The sequence below is a fragment of the Pelophylax lessonae genome (genome assembly GCF_965119305.1).
Source record: "Pelophylax lessonae genome assembly, chromosome: 2".
In the NCBI taxonomy this organism is placed as follows: Eukaryota; Metazoa; Chordata; class Amphibia; order Anura; family Ranidae; genus Pelophylax; species Pelophylax lessonae.
In genome coordinates, this window is record NC_138769.1 from 567,702,104 (window position 1) to 567,724,738 (window position 22,635).

A 22,635-nucleotide genomic window follows, 5' to 3' on the forward strand; every position below is an offset into this window, starting at 1 on the left:
CTGCGTGACTTTAACGGACAATTGCGCGGTCGTGCGACGCTGTGCCTAAACAAATTTGGCGTCCTTTTTTTCCCACAAACAGAGCTTTCTTTTGGTGGTATTTGATCACCTGTGCGATTTTTTGATCACGCGCTATAAACAAAAAAAGAGCGTCAATTTTGCAAAAATAGCAATATTTTTCACATTTTTTTATATGAAATTCCCCCCAAAAAAAATGTAAAAATCAAAATTTTTTAACATTTTTGGCCAATTTGTTTTATGCTACCTATGTTTGGTAAAAAAAAATCGCAAAAAGCGTATTTTGATTGGTTTGCGCAAAAGTTATCTCGTTTACTAACAAAGGGAAAGATTTTTGTAATTTTTGTTGTTTTTTTTTTTAACGCGTAATGGCGGCGATCTGCGATTTTTTTGCGGGACTGCGACATTGTGGCGGACAGATCGGACCCTTGACTGACATTTTTGACACTTTTGGGGTTACCAGTGACATTTCTACAGTAATCAGTGCTATACATATGCACTGTTACTGTAAAAATACACTGGTAGTGAAGGGGTTAACTTTATTTGGGAGGGAGGGGCTGTGTGTGTCCCTAGGGGCGTGCTTTCTACTGTGATTGGCTGTGGCTTCAGCTGTAAGGACACTGATCAACGGATCTACATAGTAGATCCGTGGGATCAGTGTCCTTACACCGAGGAGAATGACAGGTGGCTTGTTTACACAAGCTGCCTGCCTTTCTCCCTCTCCCCCTCCGATCGCCGAGTGACCGGCGGACATCGGGTCCACTGGTCACACGCGCGGGGGGGTCCGTGACCACGCGGGAGCGCGCCTCCGGAGGCGCGCGCTCGCTCCCTAGACCCTCACAAGCTAGTGACGTAGCCCTACGTCACTTTGCCTGTGAGGGGCTGACTGCCGACGTAGATCGGCGTTAGGCAGTCGGCAAGTGGTTAAAGCACATATCCAGGAAATTCCTAAAGCAGAAACTATACAACCATAAAGTCATGCTAATGTTTTTGCAACTTTAGACCACTGTACAGAAAAAAAATATTTACCCATTTTATTTTGTAACCATCTAGCTGTTCATGTGCTTAATAGGAAGTGATGACTTTACATTTATAGGCATTTCACTTTTCTCGTTCCATTCAAACACTTTTATACAACTTTATTCTCAAATAAAATACAAATTTCAGTAACACTATTTTACTGATTGTTTATTACCCACAAAAGTATTTGGTAACAAATGAAAACAAAATTAGTTTATTAAGAGTAACTAAACTCTGAAAATTGTACAGGAAAAATGCTAACAGAAAGATGTTTTGCTGTCAGACTCCCTGTGGATGATTTTTCCTTATTACTGACTTACTATGCCTTGTTCTGCACTGTAAAGGTTGCCATCTTGGTAGAAGCAGGAATTTGCTTCTTTATATCAGATCCTCTAGCATGGAGAAAAGTCAGCAGCACATACAGTAGTAATATCACCAAATTCCACTCCAATCTTTTGAGACTAGTAGAGACATGCTGCTGATAAACAACTATGAGGCCTAGGCAGTTACATGCTACAAAGCGCTCTGCTAGTTTTCAGGAGTTCAAGACAAAATATATGCATTTTTTTGTTTTTTTTTTGTTGCTGCTTCGGCACAATTAACATTTATAAATGTTCCCTATAATATAGAAAATCTTTAATTTTTGAGTTCAGTTCCACTTTGAAAAGAACTTCCAAGAACTATGGAATGCCCTTCTTGGCAGACTGATAGAAAAACATCACATTAGATAGATCACTTTGCTTGGGCTGGTTTAGGCTGTGCAAGGGTTAGGAGAAAGTCTGTGATAAATGTGGGAAAATAGGACAAGGGCAAATATAGGAGTGTAGCATCCCAGCCTACAGAATATCGTGTCCATGGATAAACAGCGGTCAGAGCATGTTCTACTGCTTGTGGGACCAGATGCACATTTTTGTTGACAACGTGTTTAACTTGTTCAGAAGCCTTGAGGGCTAAAATAAAAATATAACATAACATAGGTCAAAAAGGTTGCATCAAGTGGGTAAGCAAAAAACGTCAATGAAGTTTAACCAAAAAACAAAAACAAATTAGCTAGGCATCATATAATGGTTCTTATTCTAAATTTTTTGCATTTCATGTGGCAGCATACTTTATTCATAGAAGTTAAAGTGTTACTAAACCGACAACAGTAAAATCAGTCTGTATATGCAGTAAAGCATGCTTGTTATACTCACTGTGCAACCAAGGGGTTAATCCTCCGCATTGTGTAAAAATGATCCTGTCTTTTCTGGCCCACCCCTTTTACTGTCCCCAATCCATCTACTGATATAACAGAGCCCTAGGAGGCACTCTGAACATGCTCAGTTTGGTGTATATTGCTAGAGAGTTTTCAGCTGTCATATAAATTTCTCTGGCGAAAGCAACTGAAACCACTGAGGGGATTCTGCGAGTATCTATGAAGAAAAGTTGGCACAACACACTTTAAGGAAGACCTTAGGAACCAGTAACTGACCATCGGTGCACCTGGAAATATCACCACTAACTGCCAAAGTAGGAATCTCATTGTGAACAACAAAATGAAGCAGCAGCAGAATCCAAGTTGTATGAGGTCCAGTGTGAAGTTTCCATAGTCAGTGATGATTTGGGGAGCCATGTCATCTGCTGGTGTTGGTCTACTGTGTTTTATCAAGTCCAAAGTCCTCTACTAGAAAATTCTAGAGCACTTGATGCTTCCCTCTGCTGACCAGATTTATGGAGATGCTGATTTCATTTTCCAGCAGGACTCGGCACCAGTCTACACTGCCAAAAGTACCAATACCTGATTTAATGATCATGGTATCACTGTGCTTGATTGTCCAGCAAACTCGTCTGACCTAAACCCCATAGAGAATCTGTGGGGCATTGTCAAGAGGAAGATGAGAGACAGCAGACCCAACAATGTAGATGAGCTGAAGGCTCGTGCCACCACAGCAGTGCCACAGGCTGATTGCCTCCATGCCACGCCGCATTGATGCAGTAATGCAAAAGGAGCCCTGACCAAGTATTGGTATATTGCATACTATACTGTACATAGACACTTTTCAGTAAGCCAACATTTCTGTATTAAAAATCCTTTTTTTTTATTGGTCTTATGTAATATTCTAATTTTCTCAGATACTAAATTTTGGATTTTCACTAGCTGTAAGCCATAATCATCAAAATTAAAAAAAAAAAAAAATGCTTGAAATATATCACTCTGTGTGTGATGCATCTATTTAAAAATATAAGAGTTTCACTTTTTGAATTGAATTACTGAAATAAATTAACTTTTTGATGTTTATCTAATTTTTTGAGATGCGCCTGTACAGTTTTTAACGTGTATTATATGGCTGTTTAATATTCATAATACTTCTAGAGTGAGTTAGTAATTCTGGAGTGAACTTCCACTTTCAGTGAACAGAACAAGGAGTCCTGGAGATTATATGACCCCCACATAACCCTAATCTCAACATCATTGATTGATGCTGGGAATTGATGCTCTTTTAAAAGCAAATGATGTACACACCAATAATTGCTTTGATTTCGGGTTTTTTTCATTTTTTTTTTAGGTTGTTAATTGATAAAAGAAAAACAAACAGTCATCGCATTTTTTGAAAGAATCCCTACTTTACAGCATTTTTTCACAATTGTTGAAACCTTTTGCGCTGTACCATATGTGATAAAAAAATAGACTATGCTCATGATCTATTCTATGATATATTCTTCCATGAAAGCCATTGATCCTCCCTCTTCTACCTCCTACAGATTCAGTTGGGATTGAGCTCTGGGGAACCTCTATCGAACCTGAGGAATGGCGCAATGCCTGGTCTTTCATAGCTAAAGGTTTTTTCAATGCGACAACGTTGGAGGCAGCCTACAAGGTCCTTTTAAAGTGGTACTGGCAGCCGGCTCATATTGTAGGTTTGAACCCATCATACAGTGACAGGTGTTTCAGGGGTTGCGGACAACAGAGTGATGCACTTTATATCTGGTGGTCCTGCCAACGTCTAACAGGGTTTTGGTTCAGGGTCTTTGTGCTCCAATATACCCTATTTCTGTAAAGATGCTAAACTTGCCCTACTGCACTGCCTGATTCAGGACCTATTCTCATATCAGCAGAAGCTTGCAACTTACCTTATCACTGACTCCAAACTCGTTATCACTAAGGCCTGGAAGACACTTTCTGTATCGTTTGCAGCGGTGAGTAGCAACCTGACCACCATGATGATTAAAAATGTCCAGTATTTTACATGATTCCCACGCTAAATTTCTGAAAGTGTGCACTTCCTAGTGTTGGTATGCTCCCCCCCCCCCTGTATCTGACCAGTCTGGGTATTTTATAATTGAGATTACCACCTAAGCCTGCAGAACCCATTTTCCCTATCCTTCCCTTTACTTCCCAACCAACCTCAGTTGTTTTGTTTCCCCTTTTTTTTTTTTTCTCCTCTTCTTCGTTGACAGGCTAACTGGTTTGCCCTTCGTGTCCTCATAGTATGCCCCTAGATCTTCCGGCGTAGGCAACTTGCGGACTTACAGCTCCTTCCGCAAGGTCGGTTAGTTGATCTTTTGCTTTGCTAAAAGGTTTACTTGCACAAGATATTAGTCGTGCCTATATGTCTTGTTTCCTATTCATTTTACAACCCTTGGGTGGGTGATCAGCTGTCATGTTAAGTTACAGGTGCATCAATAAAAATTATTGTACCAGAAAAAAATAGACTATGCTCAGTTTACCTTGTTGATAAATGAGGTGGAACTTATCTCCACCTCAGTTAGATTTAGCCAGTGGTTCTTGAGAAAGGATCATATTTTTTAGAAAGAACCATTATATACTACTTATTATGAATATTGATCTGGAAAAATAATCAGCTTTCCTGACCAATTTGCTACTCTGCTGATTGCAGAATTAGGCTATACGTATTTGCATGGGCATTTTGCCATGGTGCAAATGCCAGTGGCAGGAATCTGATTCCTGCTTCTGTGTTTGTAACCTGCAAGTAGCTAGCTGTGGACACTGACAACCTGTCTCTGAAGTGTATGGGCTTTTAGGCAAAACACCCGAACAAATATAGCCTTATAGGTATAAGTCAGCAGGGGTTGTGTTGGCCCTCTGCAAATAAACCACTGCTTCCACAGTTTTGATGAACCTAGGATGTATTTAAAGTTGTGATATACAGTATCAGTGTTCTCAATCATGGGATTTGTAGATCATGTCCACGTCATGTTGATCCTCCATCAGTCGAATTCACCCCCCCATATGCAAAGCAGGGCAAGGAAGTGATAGTGAGACAGAGCAACCAGTTCTGCTACACTGGTGCCTGTGAATCTTCTCTCATGTCTATCTCAGGTGCTTGTATGTGCAGCTGACATAGATACCAGTGGCGTCAGTAGGGGGGTTTGAGCCGCACCAAGGTGACACCTGCCAGAGGGGTGACACCCAGGGCCATCTTTAACTTGGGGCAAAACCCCCACCAGTGGCAGAACTACCAGCAGGTCCAGATTACCTGGTACATTACAAGTCTACCACCAAATCCTGCCTGTCAAAAGGATTGGTTACTGTGCCCACTTAGCATCCAAGCAACCAACCAATCAGGTGCATGGAGGCCCCAGCATTCAGAGGAGGAAGATGTAACTTCCTCCTCCAGAGCTGCTCCACCTCCATCTCTAGTTTTGTACGTCTCTCTAACAAGGAAAGGGCCAGGAGTCTGAGGAGATTTGCTATCTGGACTGGGAACCTGCTGCTGAGCTGAATGGCCAGGAGAGGGGAGCTGAGTGCAATCCGGACCGGGACACTGCTAATGTGAGTGAGAGTCCTGAGGGAAAAGTGAGCAGAACTCCAGCAATAGCTGCACACAGAGGAAGGGGAGGGGTTCACACAGGTGTGTTCTAGAGGGAGGGAGGACAGTCTTCCTCAGAGCTATATACACTGACTGCATCGTCACCACACCATCCACAGTACTTGTAGGATGCCTGCAGTCTCTGGCCATCTCCTGAAGGATACCTGCATTCTCCTGTAGAACGCCTGCAGTCTCTGACCGTCTCCTGTAGGATGTCTGCAGTTTTAGGCTGTCTCCTGTAGTATTTCTGCAGTGGGTCCCCAAGAAAATGTTTTCCCAGAGTCCAATCAACATAAAAGTGGCACAGTAGTAAACCAACTTTTTCATCTTGTACCTACAGGTAAGCCTGTAATTAGGCTTACCTGTAGTTACAGTGAATATCTCTTAAACTTGTACAGTTTAGGAGATATTCTCACTGCATGCAGCTGGTGACATCACCGGCTCCTGCGGGAGATGTCATCGCGGCCCTGGCTACTCATGTAGCTGGAGAACACAAACCAAGAAGGAAGCCTGGGGGAAGATGGAAGCCCTGTCAGTGGTGACAACGCACTGCTGGAGGGCTTCATTTTAGGGCAAGTCTCTCATAATGTGCTAGCATGCAATGCATACTAGCACATTGTGACATTACCTTGCAGAGGAAGTTTTTTTTTTTTTTAACCTGCGGTTTACTTCAGCTTTAAAGATGGCCCTGGTGACACCATCAAGTATGAAGTGATATCTGACTGCATCACTTACAGGGGCTTGTTTGGGGTGCGCACCGTGACTGTGTGTTACTGGCCCGAAACTAGCCTGCCCACCGCCCTGCAGGGAACTTTACCTGGCAAGACAAGAGAGAGCCTGGTGGGGCTGGACACCATGGTTTACCACACCAGGTGACACCAACCCTAGTGTCCTCACTAATAGATACCAGAAGTGGATGGGCAAGGACCAGCACACCAGAATAAGCTGTTCCCCTGCACCATTCTATATATTGGAGGGAGGGAGATGTAAAGGAATATTTCATGGGAGATATGATGGTGGCACTTGAGGGACCTAAAAGTGGTATTGGAGGCATATTGCTTGCTTGCACTGGAGGGACATATTGGTGGCACTGGGGTAAAACGTGCCAGCACTGGAGGTAAATAATGGTGATGAGTTGACAAGATGGTGACACTCTGGGACAAAATGGTGGCAGTGGGGGTACTTACTAATGTTATCATAATGAGCAGCACAATGGTGAGGAGCAGTATAATTGCATTATAATGGGGGCTCACTGACCACCAATGTAAGAAGGAATGTTACTGGGGCTCCCCCTTGACCATAAATGTAAGGCAAGGAAATAATTTTTTTTTGGGGGGGGGGGGGGGGCATTTACAACTGATGCACGATTAATCTTATTGCCCCATCATCATGACCCACACCCACTTTATTATGACCATGTTACCTTTAAAAATGTGTCCACACCCCCATTTACTGTGATCTATATACTGTATGTTTCTATGTATTTAAAGTAGATCTTCACCTGACCTGGGTTGCCCATCCTTACAATAAATGTTTTAGCATTTTCATCTACTGCCCATTAACAAATATGCACCCTCTCTGTAGTGTTTGACCACCAACTTCTTTGTAAACCCCTTGAAAATGAAACATGGTGGTGGAGGCTGCTTGAGTCCTGTTTTGCTGAGATGAGTTAAAAAAAAAAAAAAGAAAAAGAAAAACAGAAGGACATTCCAACTAAACTGCTTTGTACCAAACTCAGCAAAACAACAAAGTGCTGAGGCACACAGCTGAACTGTTACTCTAAAGCTGGCCATTGATGAATCTTTTTTTTTTTTTTTTTGGTTCATACAGTGGGCTAAAAAAAAAAAAAAACTAGAATTTCTCCATCCACACAAGGGATGGACATTGTATTCTTCTGAACTAGCCAAACTTTGATTCATCTATAGCCAGCTCTAGAGTATATACTATAAGGAGAAGGGAGGGGGTCCTCTGCTAAGTGCAGCCTAATGCAAACAGGAATTGAGTAGAATTTTTAACAGCTGTCAACACAATGTCCCTATGGATTGATGGCTATAGTAAATGAGGTAAATAAAAACTCCAGTATATGATTATGTTATTTACTTCAATTTACATTTCTTACCGTATTTATAAAAGTCTTCTCCATAACTTTCTTTGACTTCTTCTGGAGCACCTTTCCAAGTTCTCACTAAATCTCCTCTTGTTGCTTCTATACTTGTTATTTGTGTGTCAAATGGTCCTGGTTCTATGATAGACACTTTCACATTAAAAAACCTCATCTGACGCCTGGAGAAAAACATGGCAATGACAATTTAGCAATTTATTCATACAACAATTGTGATGTAAGCAAAAGCAAAATCTCACACTCTAACACAATTTTATTGGTTTAAAAACACACTTAGGCCTGCTTGACATTGGCTTTAACTTGTGTAAGAGCAGTGTGAACAGCAAGCGTGGAAAAAGCATTTGCAGAGCGTTCGACAAGCTTTGTTGAAGCTTTAAAAGAGAAGTATGAGGTTTGGGGTTTTTGCAGATGTATTCAGACCAATGCTGAATTTGTCCCACGCCGGTTCTAACATTGAGAACTGAATGATCTAACAACGCAGAATGCTCCATTCTCTCCCTGACTGTCAGTCTCGGCTCTCTGCTCTGCCCCCTCCTCACTGGAACCAATGCTGTATTTTAGCCTAGGCCAACAAGGCCCAGGCCTAGGGCAGCACTTTGCAGGGGGGCGTCAAAAAAGGTGCCCCCACTTAAAAAAAACAGCCTCCTCCTGGCTCCTGCATGAAAAGAGTCCCCATCGTTTGCGCTACACTTTTCTCTTATGGGCCGGACGGGGCCAGGTGGCAGGGCCTAGGAGGCAAATCAGTCTGGTGCCCCCATAAAGCAGCCGCTGGCCAGCGGCCGATGACTGGCCTGACGTTTGGACAGACTGGCGCCCGCACTTAATAAAACTGGCGGCCGCCAATACTAGTAAGTGTGACACTGACAGTAGGTCTTAGCAGCCTAATGCTCCGCCTACCCTCCTCTGTGGCATACCGGGCTTTTGTAGTCTTCTAGATGAGAAGTAAAGCTGGAACATATTCTTTTTTTGCTCACAGTTTTTGCAACCTGCTGATTTGTCTTAGGTTTTTCTCTATAGGAACATTCTAATGCCAGGTAATCCTGTTTTATTTAGCAAACTGTATTGTAATTAACATACACAGGTAAAAGATCTTTCAGTCTGTGTGTTGACATATTTTTGGGTCATTTTTGGCCTGATTGAGTCCTAATGCTTTGACTGTTAAACTGGTTTGTGAATGTCACATGACCACCTTCAAATGTAACTGTAATTGGGCAGGTACCCATCCCCAATGTTCTTCCTGGGGTAAGTGGCACTGACAGCTAAGTGCGGAACCTGTGTTGTCAGATCACCATTGTATGTCCAATAATCCACAAATATGGATTTAGCCCAAGCCTATCTGCTGGCCCAATGCGATGTAATTTAGGGGTATTTTAGCAGGTGAATATGAGCACTTCCACCACTTGAAGTGCTTTTGTTATAACTTAACAATGGCATTTGTACTAACATCAGTTTGAGATGTTTCAGTGATCATTCAGAATTCATTGACAGGTGCACTTGACCTCCTTCTGACCTGCATTTACCTGTGCTTAATGCAGATTTTGCATTCCAATAGACTTGCATAGAAAGGAAAACCTACTTGAAGCAAGCAAAAGCCTCTCAACACAGCTTAGGGTCCATTCACGTAGTAAAACAAAACCTCCTGCACTCAAGTGCTGTCTGATGGAGTAGAAAGAGGTGCACTACAAACTCAGATGTAGAGAGAGCTGTTTGGTCTTGCTGCCCCCTTCAGGATCAAGGGTATCAAGGGTATCCAGAACCACTGGTAGAAAAGACAAAAAAGAAAAAGAGGGGCGCACCGACCTAGTGCATTACCATAAAACCATTTATTAAAATATTAAAAAGTGTACTTTGTACACTTTTTAATATTTTAATAAATGGTTTTATGGTAATGCACTAGGTCGGTGCGTCCCTCTTTTTCTTTTTTGTGTTTTCTACTAGGGTCCATTCACACCAGCCGCTGCATTGGCTAAAGAGGAAGGGGTGTGGTTTGCGGATGACAGGGGGGGTCTTAAACAGAAAGGGGTGTGGCCTTGGCAAAAGGAGGTGGGTCATATTTAAATTAAGGGGTGCACGGGTTTAGTCAGGCCTAGGGCAGCACAAAACCCAAATACACCACTGACTGGAACCCTGGGCCGTGGAGGAGGCAAGAGCTGAGCTAGGTGCCGGTCCAGACTTGTGGACAGATCCAGTCTCCAGTGTCGTGATCTTGCCCGAGCATGGACCGGCTCTATGACATCAGTGGATTTTAGCCCACTGTCTGCTGAAAATGGGTCACAGGAGTGCAAAACCAACTGCACTCATGTAATCTACAGGAGAAGAAGTACAGCCAAACAGGGGGGGGGGGGGTACTATTATAAGGTATTTTACCTTAATGCAGAGAATACACGAAGGCAAAGAAACTTTTACTTTTAGAACCACTTTAAACCATCCATAGTAGAACCATTGTACAACAATCGTTTACAGGTAATGACCTGAAAGAACAGTAGAATATCTGTTTAGTAACTGCCCCTATCCTTAAAACAATTGGGTCAGCATTTTTATGACATTTTTTTAGTGATTTTTTTTTTACAGAATTACTTCTTTATTGTTGTGCTGGGTTCACACAGTTCAGACTAAAAATTGGCTGAAAATGGTCGGTTCGGAAGGAACCAGCCGACTTTTGGCCCGTATGTACAGCTCCCTGTCAGACAGAAGTTGGCAGCGTTCCCGGAAGTGGACGCATTGGATGTATTATTGTGGTTATTCAACGCTGTATTACCTTATGCTCTTGTGAGTAGTTTTAATCTTTGCTAATTTAATAAATACTTTGCGGGCTTCACTATTTCTGGCTCCTTCCCTTCTTTTTTGAGTGCCTGAACGAGAGGGGACTGTAGTTAAAGGCTGGAGGCTTGCTGGAGGTTTGCTGACCCATTTATTCCTATGGGCTGTATTTTTTCGAAAACCCCTGCTCATTTGAGCCTTGATTATCTTTAAAATCTGGTGAGTGGATCCCCAAAAGGGTCTTTTGAAGCACCTTTGTCACAGTGTGGAGCACTTCAAGCACTTTTTGTCCAGCACTTTATTGATATTTTCAGTGGACTATTTTTTTGGACTGCACTTTATTTAGCGCCTTTGCACCATTAGCACTGCAAATAACTTTGATATTATTGCACCTTCATATGTATAAATTGATACATTTTTGTTACCACTAGTGCACTTTATATATTATCACATTTATTAATTGGATGATTTTGTATTATTTATTTGATGATTGCATCATTTATTTATTCACATTCCCGGTAGCGCTGTTTTTATAACATTTCATTCTGTCTTGGTTTTTATCTAAGTGAGCAGCAGCTGCAGGTAGCGCTGATTTATATTATATTTTTTAGCGCAAGTTTTAATTTAAATTTTCTATACATAGTACAGAGATCTGTCAATGTTATTCTGTCTGCTGGGTTGAGTCAAAAAGAAAAAAAAATAAATAAATAGTGTGTGCCAGCTTTTAGACATGGGATTAGTAACATATGCAACTGAATAACAGTGAAGATATGGTAATCATTTCAAAACAGCAGTCCTAATACATGATACAGATTGACAAGCAAATCTGGGTGGTTCTTTCAGACAAACTAGCTGGTAAAAACAAAAGTAGGAAAAAGAGAATGTAAGGGAAGAGCAGAAGAGAGATAGGAAAAGATGGGATGGGGATAGGAAGGAAGGGAGGAACTGTTTTAGTAAGAGAGATAAAGAGGCGCCATGCACCCAGAAGGAACATTGGTAGGTATACTACTAATCCATCCAAGCAGCCACATTTTTTCAAAATCTTTAGGACAATTTCTATAAATTTAGGTCAACTTATACATAGATAAAGCAGCATTAAAGAGGAAGTAAACCCTCCTCTACAACTTGTACCTATAGGCAAGCCTATGATAAGGCTTACCTATAGGTACTGTAAATATCTCCTAAACATGTACCGTTTAGGAGATATTTACCTTACATGTCGCCAGTGACGTCACTGGCGCATGCGCTCTGAAGGAACGGCCGATCGTGCCGTTCCTTCAGAGCCCCGTGCCGTGACTGTCGGCTCCCGCGCGCGTGCGCGGGAGTGACGTCACCGCGGCTCCGGCCAATCAGATGGCCGGATGCCGCGATCCCGGAAGACGGGCGACTAGACATGTCGCCCGTCATAGAGGTGAGTGAGCGGCACGGCGGGGGCTCGTTCTGAGGTAAGTATTGCATAATGAGCTAATATGCGATGCATACTAGCTCATTATGTCTTTCTTTTGCAGGGTGTAAAAAAAAAAAAAAAAAATTTATACGAGTTTACAACCTCTTTAACAGACGTTTCCCATGAGGATACTGTGGTTGCCAGTAATACTGTTTCAGTTGCAATCATAGTATAGATTCTCACCAGTGTTCACCTTACTTATTTAATTTCTACTTTCACCCTTGCACTGGTAAACAAAAAAAAAAAGTGCCATATTCTTATAATATTAGACTTTTTTTGGGCTTCATTAATTTCCGTCCCACAAGCATCTCTTGTAAAAATGTTTTTTTTTTCTTTTGTTACTTTCAGCTACGTATGTTATATTAGATCTATGCTTTTATCACTTTCAGTTCTTTTTATTAGAAAATATCCAGACAGTCAAGAGAGAATAAAATATAGGATTTCTTTTTTTTTTTTTTAAACTTTAAAATTTTTAGATCTCAGATCTCTCTCCTTTCTCCACTTACCACAACTGTGAGCCACCTTCCCGCGGATGCTGTGCGAATCGGGGGGACTTCATAGGGAATTGTCTGGATTAATATTATTATTTCTGGTTGCAAGCTGTTGTTTCATCTTCCAGTAGTAATTATATATACATATGTTCATGTTGCCTCTACATGTATAATTACTAATGGAGTGTATTATATCACTAATGTTATGTATATATTTCATAGAAAAAAATCCCCTGAAGAAGACCATGACTTTAAAAGTTCAAAACGCCTTGGGGTATTTCATGGTTTGGTAGCTCCACTATGGCTACCATGCATGTATGTTATTAATTGCTGGATGATTCCTTGTCCCTGTAACCAGACTTTAATTTTATGTGGCATCAAGCTTTTTATGAATTGTCAATAAAATAATTTTTATACTAATACAAGTTTGACTTAATACATTGCTGCTAAAAAAAACCCTGGGGGAACCTCAGCCCCAGGGGCCTTATTTAAAAAGGTAAGGAGCGAATAACTTTGCTTGTTTCTTCGACAGTAAATTGGGTCATTACGTTTTTTTTGATGTGTCAGGAATAACAGAGGGTAGATAGACTTTATTTAGAAATGTTGTTATTTTGATTAGAAGGGGTTGAGGAGTTTTGCTGTCCTTATTCAGGTTTTATAGGAGCTCATAATACTCTGAGAATGTATCCGCAATCTCTTGTGGATTATAGATGGTTTTCCTAATTTATGATGTATTCCTTTTAAAATTTTATGTTTGTTCTGTCTCTGTTGCAGTTGGGAGGCTAGTAATTTTCCTGCTTTGTTATTTTGGGAGTAATGGTTCAGTTTAAGTTTTTTGGAGATAATGCTCGTATTTAGAGATTACATTTGCTCTTAGATTATTTCTAGCAGTGTTTAATTGTTGAAGGAGGGCGGTATTATTAAGAGAGGTTTTATGGATTTTCTTAAGTTTGGATATGTTGTCCATAAGATTAATAATTGTTTGTAGTTTTCGTTTTTTTCCCTAGAGGCAGCTTGTACTAGTAAACCTCTAATACAGGCCTTATGTGTACTCCAAAGGTTGGCTGTAGAGGTTGAAGTTTAATTGTTAATCGTCAGAAATTCCTTTATTCCTGCTTTTAGAACAGACAGATGTTTCTTCTGGGAAAGGATATAAGTATTGTTTTTCCAAAGCGATGTATTAGTGGGTAATTGTTTTAATGCGAGTTTTAGTGAGATTGGTGCATGGTCTGTCCAAGAGATATGATGACATTTTTGGATCTGTAATTTTCTGTGATAAAGAAATCAATACGTGTATAAGACTTATGAACATTAGAGAAAAATGTAAAGTCCTTTTCAGTTGAACGAAGGCATCTCTGTGCATCAAAAAGGTCCTTTTGCGAAAAAAGGTCCTCTTGCAAAAAAAGGTCCTCTTGCAAAAAAAGGTTCCTCAAACCATTCCTTACGGTATGAGATCGTTTGGAGGTGTCAATGATCGGGTCCATAGGAGCGTTAAAATCTCCACAAATGATAAGATTACCTTTTTGTATTTTTCCTATTTTCTTCATAATTTTTTGGATGAACTGGTTGGGTTTTTTGTTAGGAGCACATAAGTTAGCAATTGTGAATGTTGTATTAGCCACCAAAATCAAATATCTTCCTTGTGGATTTGATTTAAAATCAAGTAGTTGGAAGATGACAGTGTCCTTTATAATTGTAGTCACGCCTCTTTTTTTTTTCTTCGAATAGTTGGAGAAGAACATGTGAGGGAATTCCTTTATCATTGAGGGAAAGAATTTTAAGTTGTGCCATATTGGGAATTGTTGTTGCTTGACTTTATCTTATCACTTTTGTACAGTAGGACGAAGGTGTTAGAAAGTATTCCTCACGAAATGAAGCTTACAGTGAGGAGGGGTAGGAGGGAGAACTTGAACAATAAAGTAAAGTTTAACCAAAACTTGTAAAAAGTGTAGAGTTGTAGTGCAACTTGTGGGTGCAGTAAACTGCACTGTTATCGTGGGGTTGTAGGCAACAGGCCGTCAACAGGAAGGTTCCTAAAAGCTTGTGGGACCCAAGACAGTCCTTTCCAAAAAACAAAAACAAAGACAAAACCAAAAAAATAAAAAAATCCATGAAATTGAGGAAAACATTTGGAAGGAGGACTTATAGGCTGGTAGTGAAAGAGAATAGAGACATTTATCAACCAGGGTTATTGTGCCATTGCTGTGGAATCTTCTCAGGAGGGTGTTTGTTGATAGCGTTAGCTTCTTCTTTTGGTAATAACCCCCAAGATTGGAGGATTTTAATGCCATCATTAATTTAGTATATTGTGTGAGAGTTGTTTCCCCGTTCTATCATCAGTTTTGTGGAAAATCCCCATTTGTAGATGATTTTGTGATTCCTGAGAATCTTGGTAATGGAATTCAGATTCTTGCATGCCATTATGGTCGCTTGAGAGAGATCCAAATATAGTATGATACTGCATAGGGGTCTGGAAGCGAAGAATATTGTCGGGCGATTTGCATTACTTGATCTTTAATGAGATATATAATGTATTTTTGCAATCACATCAAGTGGCAATTTTTTCCTGGAATGTGGGAGGGTTTTGGGAGCCTATGGGCCCCTATCGATCACCAATTCTTGGTAAAATGTCGAAGGCAATAAGTCTAGGATCATTTGTTGCAGGAATTGCTTTTAATCTGCTTTTTCTTACATTTTCTGCAATGCCACAAAATTTGACGTTGTTACACCTAGACCTATTCTCTAGGTCCGCCACTCTTAGCTTTAGCTGTTTAATTTAGTCTTCATGGTCAAAGTGGGCATCCACCAAATCATTATGTGCTTCAGGAAAATCCTCCATTTTTTTCTTTAATGTATTCTACTCTATTTCCTAGTGTATCTATTTCTCTTTTAGAGCTCTGCATGAACTCTCGCATGTAATGCTGAATTACATTTTTTAATGTTAGGAGTATTTCTTTCAAATCAGAGTCAATAACTGGCTGTCCTGTAGTGAGGAATGCATGTAGCTTATACTCATGTGGGTTATTTGTCATGGAGTCAATATCAGATGAGATTTCACTTACTTGTTCCCCTGGAGAAGAAATCCTTCTCTTCTGCTTTATGGGCTGTTTATGTCATGTGCAGAAATCTCCTTATTGCGGTCCAGCAGCTCTCTCTGCACACTGTCATCTTCTCCTGTGTGAGCAGCTTGAGAGAGGATGAGGAGGATGAGGACAAGGACAAGGACTGACAGTCAGCAGCTATCTGCTTGGGGAGCTGTCAGATCTGAGCAATGGGCGGTGTTCAATTGCTCGGTTCTCAGTGTAGAAGCGCTGGGGGACAGATGCAGCATCGGTCCGATGCTGCGTCTACCTAGGTAAGTATAAATGGGAAAAAAAGGAAACCAAATACTTCTCTTTTAAGACAGTCCGCTCATTTTGAATGGACTGGCAATGCACCTAATCATGGCATAAGTCACACCTGACCCCTTTTTAGGGATGTGCAATAGTGAGTTGCAGTGTCCTACAGCACAGGTAAGCTAGTCATAAATTGATCTTTTTTTTTTTTGGTTCACGCAATTGACTGAAAAACAAAATAAATAAAAATATTAACAAATTCCTCTATCCAACCAAGGGAGGTGGATGGAAGAATCACCTCCACTAAGACATTGTATTCTAACAACAGGACTCTTCACTGATTGACTAAGTTTTCCAACATTCCCATTTGACAGAAGTAATTCTAATGATTGACCTCTGCCAAACAGAGTCGACCACACATGAATCGAAATTCGCAAGTTCCTGTCAGAGGGGAAGATGGCAGTGCGGGACTAAGGCTATGGTACTGGAGCAGCGGATCACAGCAGAGCAACGCTGGATTCTCTGGGTCCGTGAGTATGTGAATCAAAGAAAACCCTGGATAATTGGTGAGAGAGAAAAAAAAAAAAGTAAAAAAATCTGGAGGTGGTGCAGATAGTGAAGTTCCTCTATGAAGTATATGTAACCAAATACTAAAGATGTGTAAAAAGCTCTATTTTTTTTCTTTTAAATATGTGTAAACAAAATGCAGCTGTGCTTTTATTTAATCCATTTCAGTCAATGCCCCCTGCTGGTTGATTACCAGATGATTTGGCCATAAAGCAGCGGAGACCTCCTCTAACTGCTACTTTTGCTGAGCAATTTGGCCTCTTACAGGAAGTGGAAAAAATAATATACTGGCAGGATCAACAGATGATACAACTATGTTACAATGCTACTGACAGACTGGATAATATATATTTGTATAAATCGCCAAATAATGCAGAGGCAAAAACAATTCTAAAATGAACTCAACTCACCTGATGCTGTCTGAGAAAGATTCTACTCCATACTTGGATAAACTATATGCTCCAGCAGTCATAGTCAATCTTCCTGCAACGCTAGCCATGTTAACCAGGCGCCCTCTGGCCTTCCGGACAAATGGCAAGAGATTAATCGTCACATCAATCATTCCTAACAGGTTAATATCAATGACTTTTGAAAAGTCTTCTTTGGTCATCCATTCATCAGGACTACATGGGACACTGACTCCAGCATTGTTTACTAGGCCCCAGAGCCCTGCAAAATGTAAATGAGTTTAGATATTCAGTAAGTTATGTATTGATATACCATTTTCATGAAGCAATGGTTACAAAAAAACCTACACAAACTAGAGAACATACAATTGCACTATATGTGCCGAATGTGTTAAAGTATGTTCCTGACACTAATTTGTAGGATACTTGGATGAGTGTCAAAAAGCTTCAACAATACAAAACAAATCCAGTTGAATGTGGTTAACTACCATTAGCTATACCATGACCTGGATGAAAAAGAACCTTTACAAACATAGCGTTACTGAATTTTTAAAAATTAGGTTTTAGACTGGTCATATGGAAATATAAGCTTTGTGCAGAGCTTTTCTATAGCCAAGCATTCAATACACCATTTATTAAAGTGACGGTTGTTGGAAGATTCAATTATTACCTTTTATACTACCTCTTATAAAGCCACTGACAAAGGGGCAAGAGCTCGTTTCACATAACTCACTATGTCAAAAATGGAACCCCAATTTGATCCTGCAACAGAAGATCAAATGATCCTGATCCTTTGAAGTAAAACTGTATTCTTTGTAGTGGCAGCTGGCACGCTCACCCTATATTGAACATAGAAAACTGCTTAGCAATCCTTTTTCAACCTATTTCATCAGGTGAACAAAAACTTTTCCCATTGAAGCAAATAATAGGGTCTGCTCTACCAAGTCATTCATAAAGCAGATTGTAGGGTCAGTTGTAGATATTCCAGCTTGTGGAAAAATTTGTGGAAACAGTGATGCAATTGTCCCACTTTTTATATGACACTTTCATTATCCACATAGTAAGATAGCCTTTGTCAAATCAATAATCAGCTAGAAGGTCTAGAAATGGCCAGCTTAGTTTCTCATGCATTTACATATGTATGTGATTGATGGGAATTGACTGGTTCAGATTCAGATGCACTTGGTGAATGGTGAGACAACAACAATTCATCAGCTGTGGAGACATGACTTAAACTGAAAATCTCTACAGTCCTATAAAAGGTGACACATGCATTAGCTCCACTATCCCACATGAATCTTCCTGCAACTTCGAAAAAGTGCCTATATTTTGTAAAAATGCCTATCCTACCTCTGCCCAACACCTCCTCCTCTTGAATAAAAATGGTGTGGTGAGCAGGCTCAGTCTGCATTCTTGAAGCCCTGTAAATGTTTAGGGAAACATTTGCCATCATTCTTTCTGCCATTTCTTCCTATTTGGGCATAGAATAGAACAAAAAGTAGTACTTTTTGGCCCAAAACTGCAATATTACCAGTCCTTTGGTAATTAGCCAGACTAGGAACCCGCCTTTCTACTGTTTACATTTTTTAATGCCTAGTTATTTGTTTTTTTTTAAAAAAAACCACAAGCCTACTGTTTAATTCCATTTGTTGACAATTTTTTAAAAGGATCATCATAACCATAATGATTCTAATCTGATAACTGTATTTGCCTAACACAGTTTCCACGCTCTCGTTCTGTTATAATTTAGAGATCATTACCAGTTGGTAAGGGAACTGGCAAACTTGATTTTAAGGTGGTTTGGGACTTATTCACGTGGATTTTAATTTATTGTCAAGATTTCACAGGTGGACTTGAATATAGGTTATTTGAAGCTTAGGGTTTTTTCATGCATACGTTTTAATATGTTCTGTGATGTACGCTACAACACGTATTTTGATGTATATTGTGTATGAAGTCTTTTATTATGAGTTATGATTATATAGTACTTTTACTGAGTTGTTGATATATTGTTTTTGTGCACTATTTAAGTCCTTGATCATGGAATATAAGTATTCTTGCATTATCAAACTTATTGCAAAAGTTATTGCTAAATCAAAAAACAATTGGGACATCACTCGATCACCTTGGCACCACATCCAAAATACAAAATTGAAAAAAGGAAAAAAGAATTGTACTTCGAAAATTCATAAAATATACAAAAGTTTATTACCAACCCCATTCGGTTAAAATTGATTCCATAAAAATCAATTAGGAATACAGGAATCAGTTGAAATACACCTATATGGATCTTGCAATTAGTCTCAATTGTTTCTCATACATTACATAGATCAATCAATCATTTGATCTATGTAATGTATGGGAAACAATTGAGACTAATTGCAATGCATTCTCCAGCACTAATAGAATTCCCCTGAAGAAGCGTGTTTGGGAAACACGTAGAGATCCATATCAGTGTTTTTCAACTGATTCCTGATAACAGGCCCTGCCTATGCAAGATGTCCATTGTTACCAATTTCTATGTAACATAAGTATATAGGGCTGATGCACACAGGTCGCAGGTTTTGCATATATACATATGGAAGATGCAATGTCTATAGTCACACCTTTTTGTACATTTTTTTATGGAATCAATTTTAACTGATTGGGGTTGTTAATAAACTTTTGTATATTTTATAAGTTTATTAAGTACTCATTTTTTTGACTTTGGAATTATGGCTTTCAACCAGTAAAGTCTAATTCTGTTTTCTTTTTTCATGAATGCTAAATCAGTAGACCGATAGATAAAATGTAAAATTGCTCTGGTCAATAAGGCCTATATTGAAACTCAAGTGTTTCCCAATGCGAAAAAATCCTGATCAATCAATTGTCATTTACATACGAGTTTCATATTACTAATATTTAAACCAAAAATGTTAAATCTAACCTTGTTCTCCAACAATAGAAGACACCCATTTGGCTGCACTGCGAACACTCTCACTGTCAGTGACATCTAAAATGACAGTTTGCAGTCTACTGGAGGTCTCTTTTTTTAGGCTTTCAGCTCCTGTGTCTCTCAGACATGCAGCCAGAACCCTTATTCCTCGCCTGTCCAGGTTCTTTGCTAGAATATTTCCAAATCCTGTGTCACATCCAGTAATGAAAACATATTTGTCTGTGAGATTGTCCAGAATTAGACTTTTCAGGTACCATCTGTACAAGAGGATCAAACCCAACACTACCAGCAAAGGGAGCCACATGATGAATCAGCAGTAGTATCCTTGTCACTGAAAAATACATTCAGAAATTGTGTTCAGTCATATAATATGCATATCAAATGTGTCTGTTCATAGAATAATACCTAATTTGCACTAATTAATGGAACAGACCTGAATACTGTAACTAACATAATTGGCAATTATCTTATACAAAATGGCCACTACTTATCCAATTCAACATGGGAGGAGGAACTGTGACCTTGTGTAACAATAATATGGAAAGTAAAAAAACTTGCCCATTCCACTAAGAATAGCAACAGCTAAACTGGATGAGGCTTTAAGAGAAATCTGAGAAAAATCTGAATATTACTGTAGTATGAGAACATTGGCAGTAATAGTGCATCAGTTTCTTTTCATCAACCTGACATATCCCAGAAGGTCTCAGGAAAGCATTTCTGATGTGAACAGGTAGAAAGCAATGGTTTTCTATGTCACCTGGTGGTGACCTGTGTTTTCACATGTGAACAAATACCCTACTTAGTATGCTGGATCCTGGTAGGACTTGGTAGCAAGGTTTTAAATAGATACGTGTTTTTTTTTTATTTTTTATAATTAATATTCAGACAGATTTTCATTATTCGAACAGTCAGGTATATAGCCAATTCCCGAATTATAGTACAAACAAATTTTACCCAATTCTCTGAATAATGAAACTAAAATAGCCCAAATTTCCAAAATTCTAATTTAAATTTGACTCAAAATATTACATCAAATTCAAACTGTAAACATATTGTTGAAATCATAGACTGTGTGTTTGTTTAGTGTACTATTTTGAAATAAGGCTGTTTTTGTTAAGCCAAAAGGTGATTTAAAGAGTCAATGTAATCATTTGATAAAGTTTTCTCTTTTGTTTGTTCACTTTGCATGTGTAAAATTAATAACATGAAACCAGTAAAATAAAAATATTTAAAAGCATTTGTACTTGACATTTTTTTTCCAGCTGGATAAAACTTCTGCACAGTATTGTACATAGTAAAATGTTGAAAGTAAGATACTACTTTTAATAATTAGAACACTTCGCATATTTTGAATAAATGTATTATTAATACAAAACAAGATCAACGTGTATAAAAAACAAACAAACAATCAGAGGTTTGATTACTCGGCTTTCGCATTTGAATAAAAAAAAAAAACATTTTTTTTAGATTCGACCAATTCAGAATTTATCAATTCAAATGTTTCAAAGTGAGAAAAAAACCCCCGTAAATTTGAAGAAAACTAGAAAAATACATAGAACAAATTCCAAATATGAATCCAGAATAGGAATCACGAATTGAACGAATCAACCAAATTGAACTAAACTAAATAACTAGATTAATGAATCTAAACGAAAACATTTTTTTCGTCATGCACATGTCTAGTTTTAAATGAAATATTGCAGCAAAACAATGTTTTAATTTTTGGTAGAACTACAATTTATAGAGCAGGTCGAGGCAATAACTATATATCAAACTATGAAGTGCACTCAATTATTTTTAACCTGACTTCTGTGTATGGCGTCTCAATGAGTCTCTCTTGCAGCTCCCGGACGTTCGGGCCAAGCTAGACGAGGTTCTGTCTAACTATTTTGCCGGACTTGTCTCTCTTGCCCCCGGTTGTGTGGGAGGTGCATAAATGCGTAGTACGGGGGGGCCCTAATCAGTGCCAGATCGTGATGGAAGAGAGAACAGGAAGGGGCGATTGCAGCCTTGCTTACCCGTATTGGGGACTTGAGTATAGTTACATACATAGTTACATAGTAGGTGAGGCTGAAAAAAGACAATAGTCCATCTAGTTCAACCTGTGTAGGTGTATGTGGCTGTAATCATCTCTCATACCCCTGAATGTTCTGATTCTTGAGATGTACGTCTAAGAGTCTTTTGAAAGCCACCATACTTCCCGCAGAAACCACCTCTTGTGGTAGAGAATTCCACAATCTTGTAGCCCTAACAGTAAAGAACCCCCCATGTTGCCTGAGGTTAAAACACTTCTCCTCTTATCACATTGTATGCCCTCTAGTCCTCATGCAATCCTTCCGACTGAATAGCTTTTTTTCTATGCTGAGATCACCATTGAGATATTTATAAATTGCTGTAATGTCCCCTCACAGGCGTCTCTTCTCCTGGGAGAATAAATCAAGCGATTGCAGACGATCTTCATAATTAAGGCCCTCCAATCCCCTAATTAGTTTAGTTGTCCTTCTCCGGACTTTCTCCAGCTCCAACACATCCCTCCTGAGGACCGGCGACCAGAACTGGACAGAATACTCCAGATGTGGCCGAAACAGAGTTTTATAAAGTTAAAGGATTATAGTTTTATCTCTGGAATACATCCCTTTCTTTATGCATGCTAATATTCTGCCGGCTTTGGCAACTGCCGCTTGATATTGCATGCTATTGCTTAGTCTATCCTCTACCAGGA

At 39.5% G+C, this 22,635-nt stretch overlaps 1 protein-coding gene across 1 annotated transcript in view; it reads right to left on the minus strand.

Annotated features, from left to right (window-relative positions):
- Window positions 1-1,770: 1,770 nt before the first annotated feature.
- The window catches only part of LOC309548187 (uncharacterized protein), a gene marked incomplete at its 3' end in the record, with an annotated part of 104,170 nt that continues 83,305 nt past the window's right edge, over window positions 1,771-22,635 (minus strand). Inside the window, exons 5-8 of the mRNA XM_082248143.1 lie at window positions 19,905-20,224; window positions 16,982-17,240; window positions 7,969-8,132; window positions 1,771-1,988 (exon numbers count right to left, since the gene is read on the minus strand). Coding sequence (XP_082104269.1) covers window positions 1,771-1,988; window positions 7,969-8,132; window positions 16,982-17,240; window positions 19,905-20,224 — 961 coding nt within the window. The remainder of the gene's footprint in view (window positions 1,989-7,968; window positions 8,133-16,981; window positions 17,241-19,904; window positions 20,225-22,635) is intronic.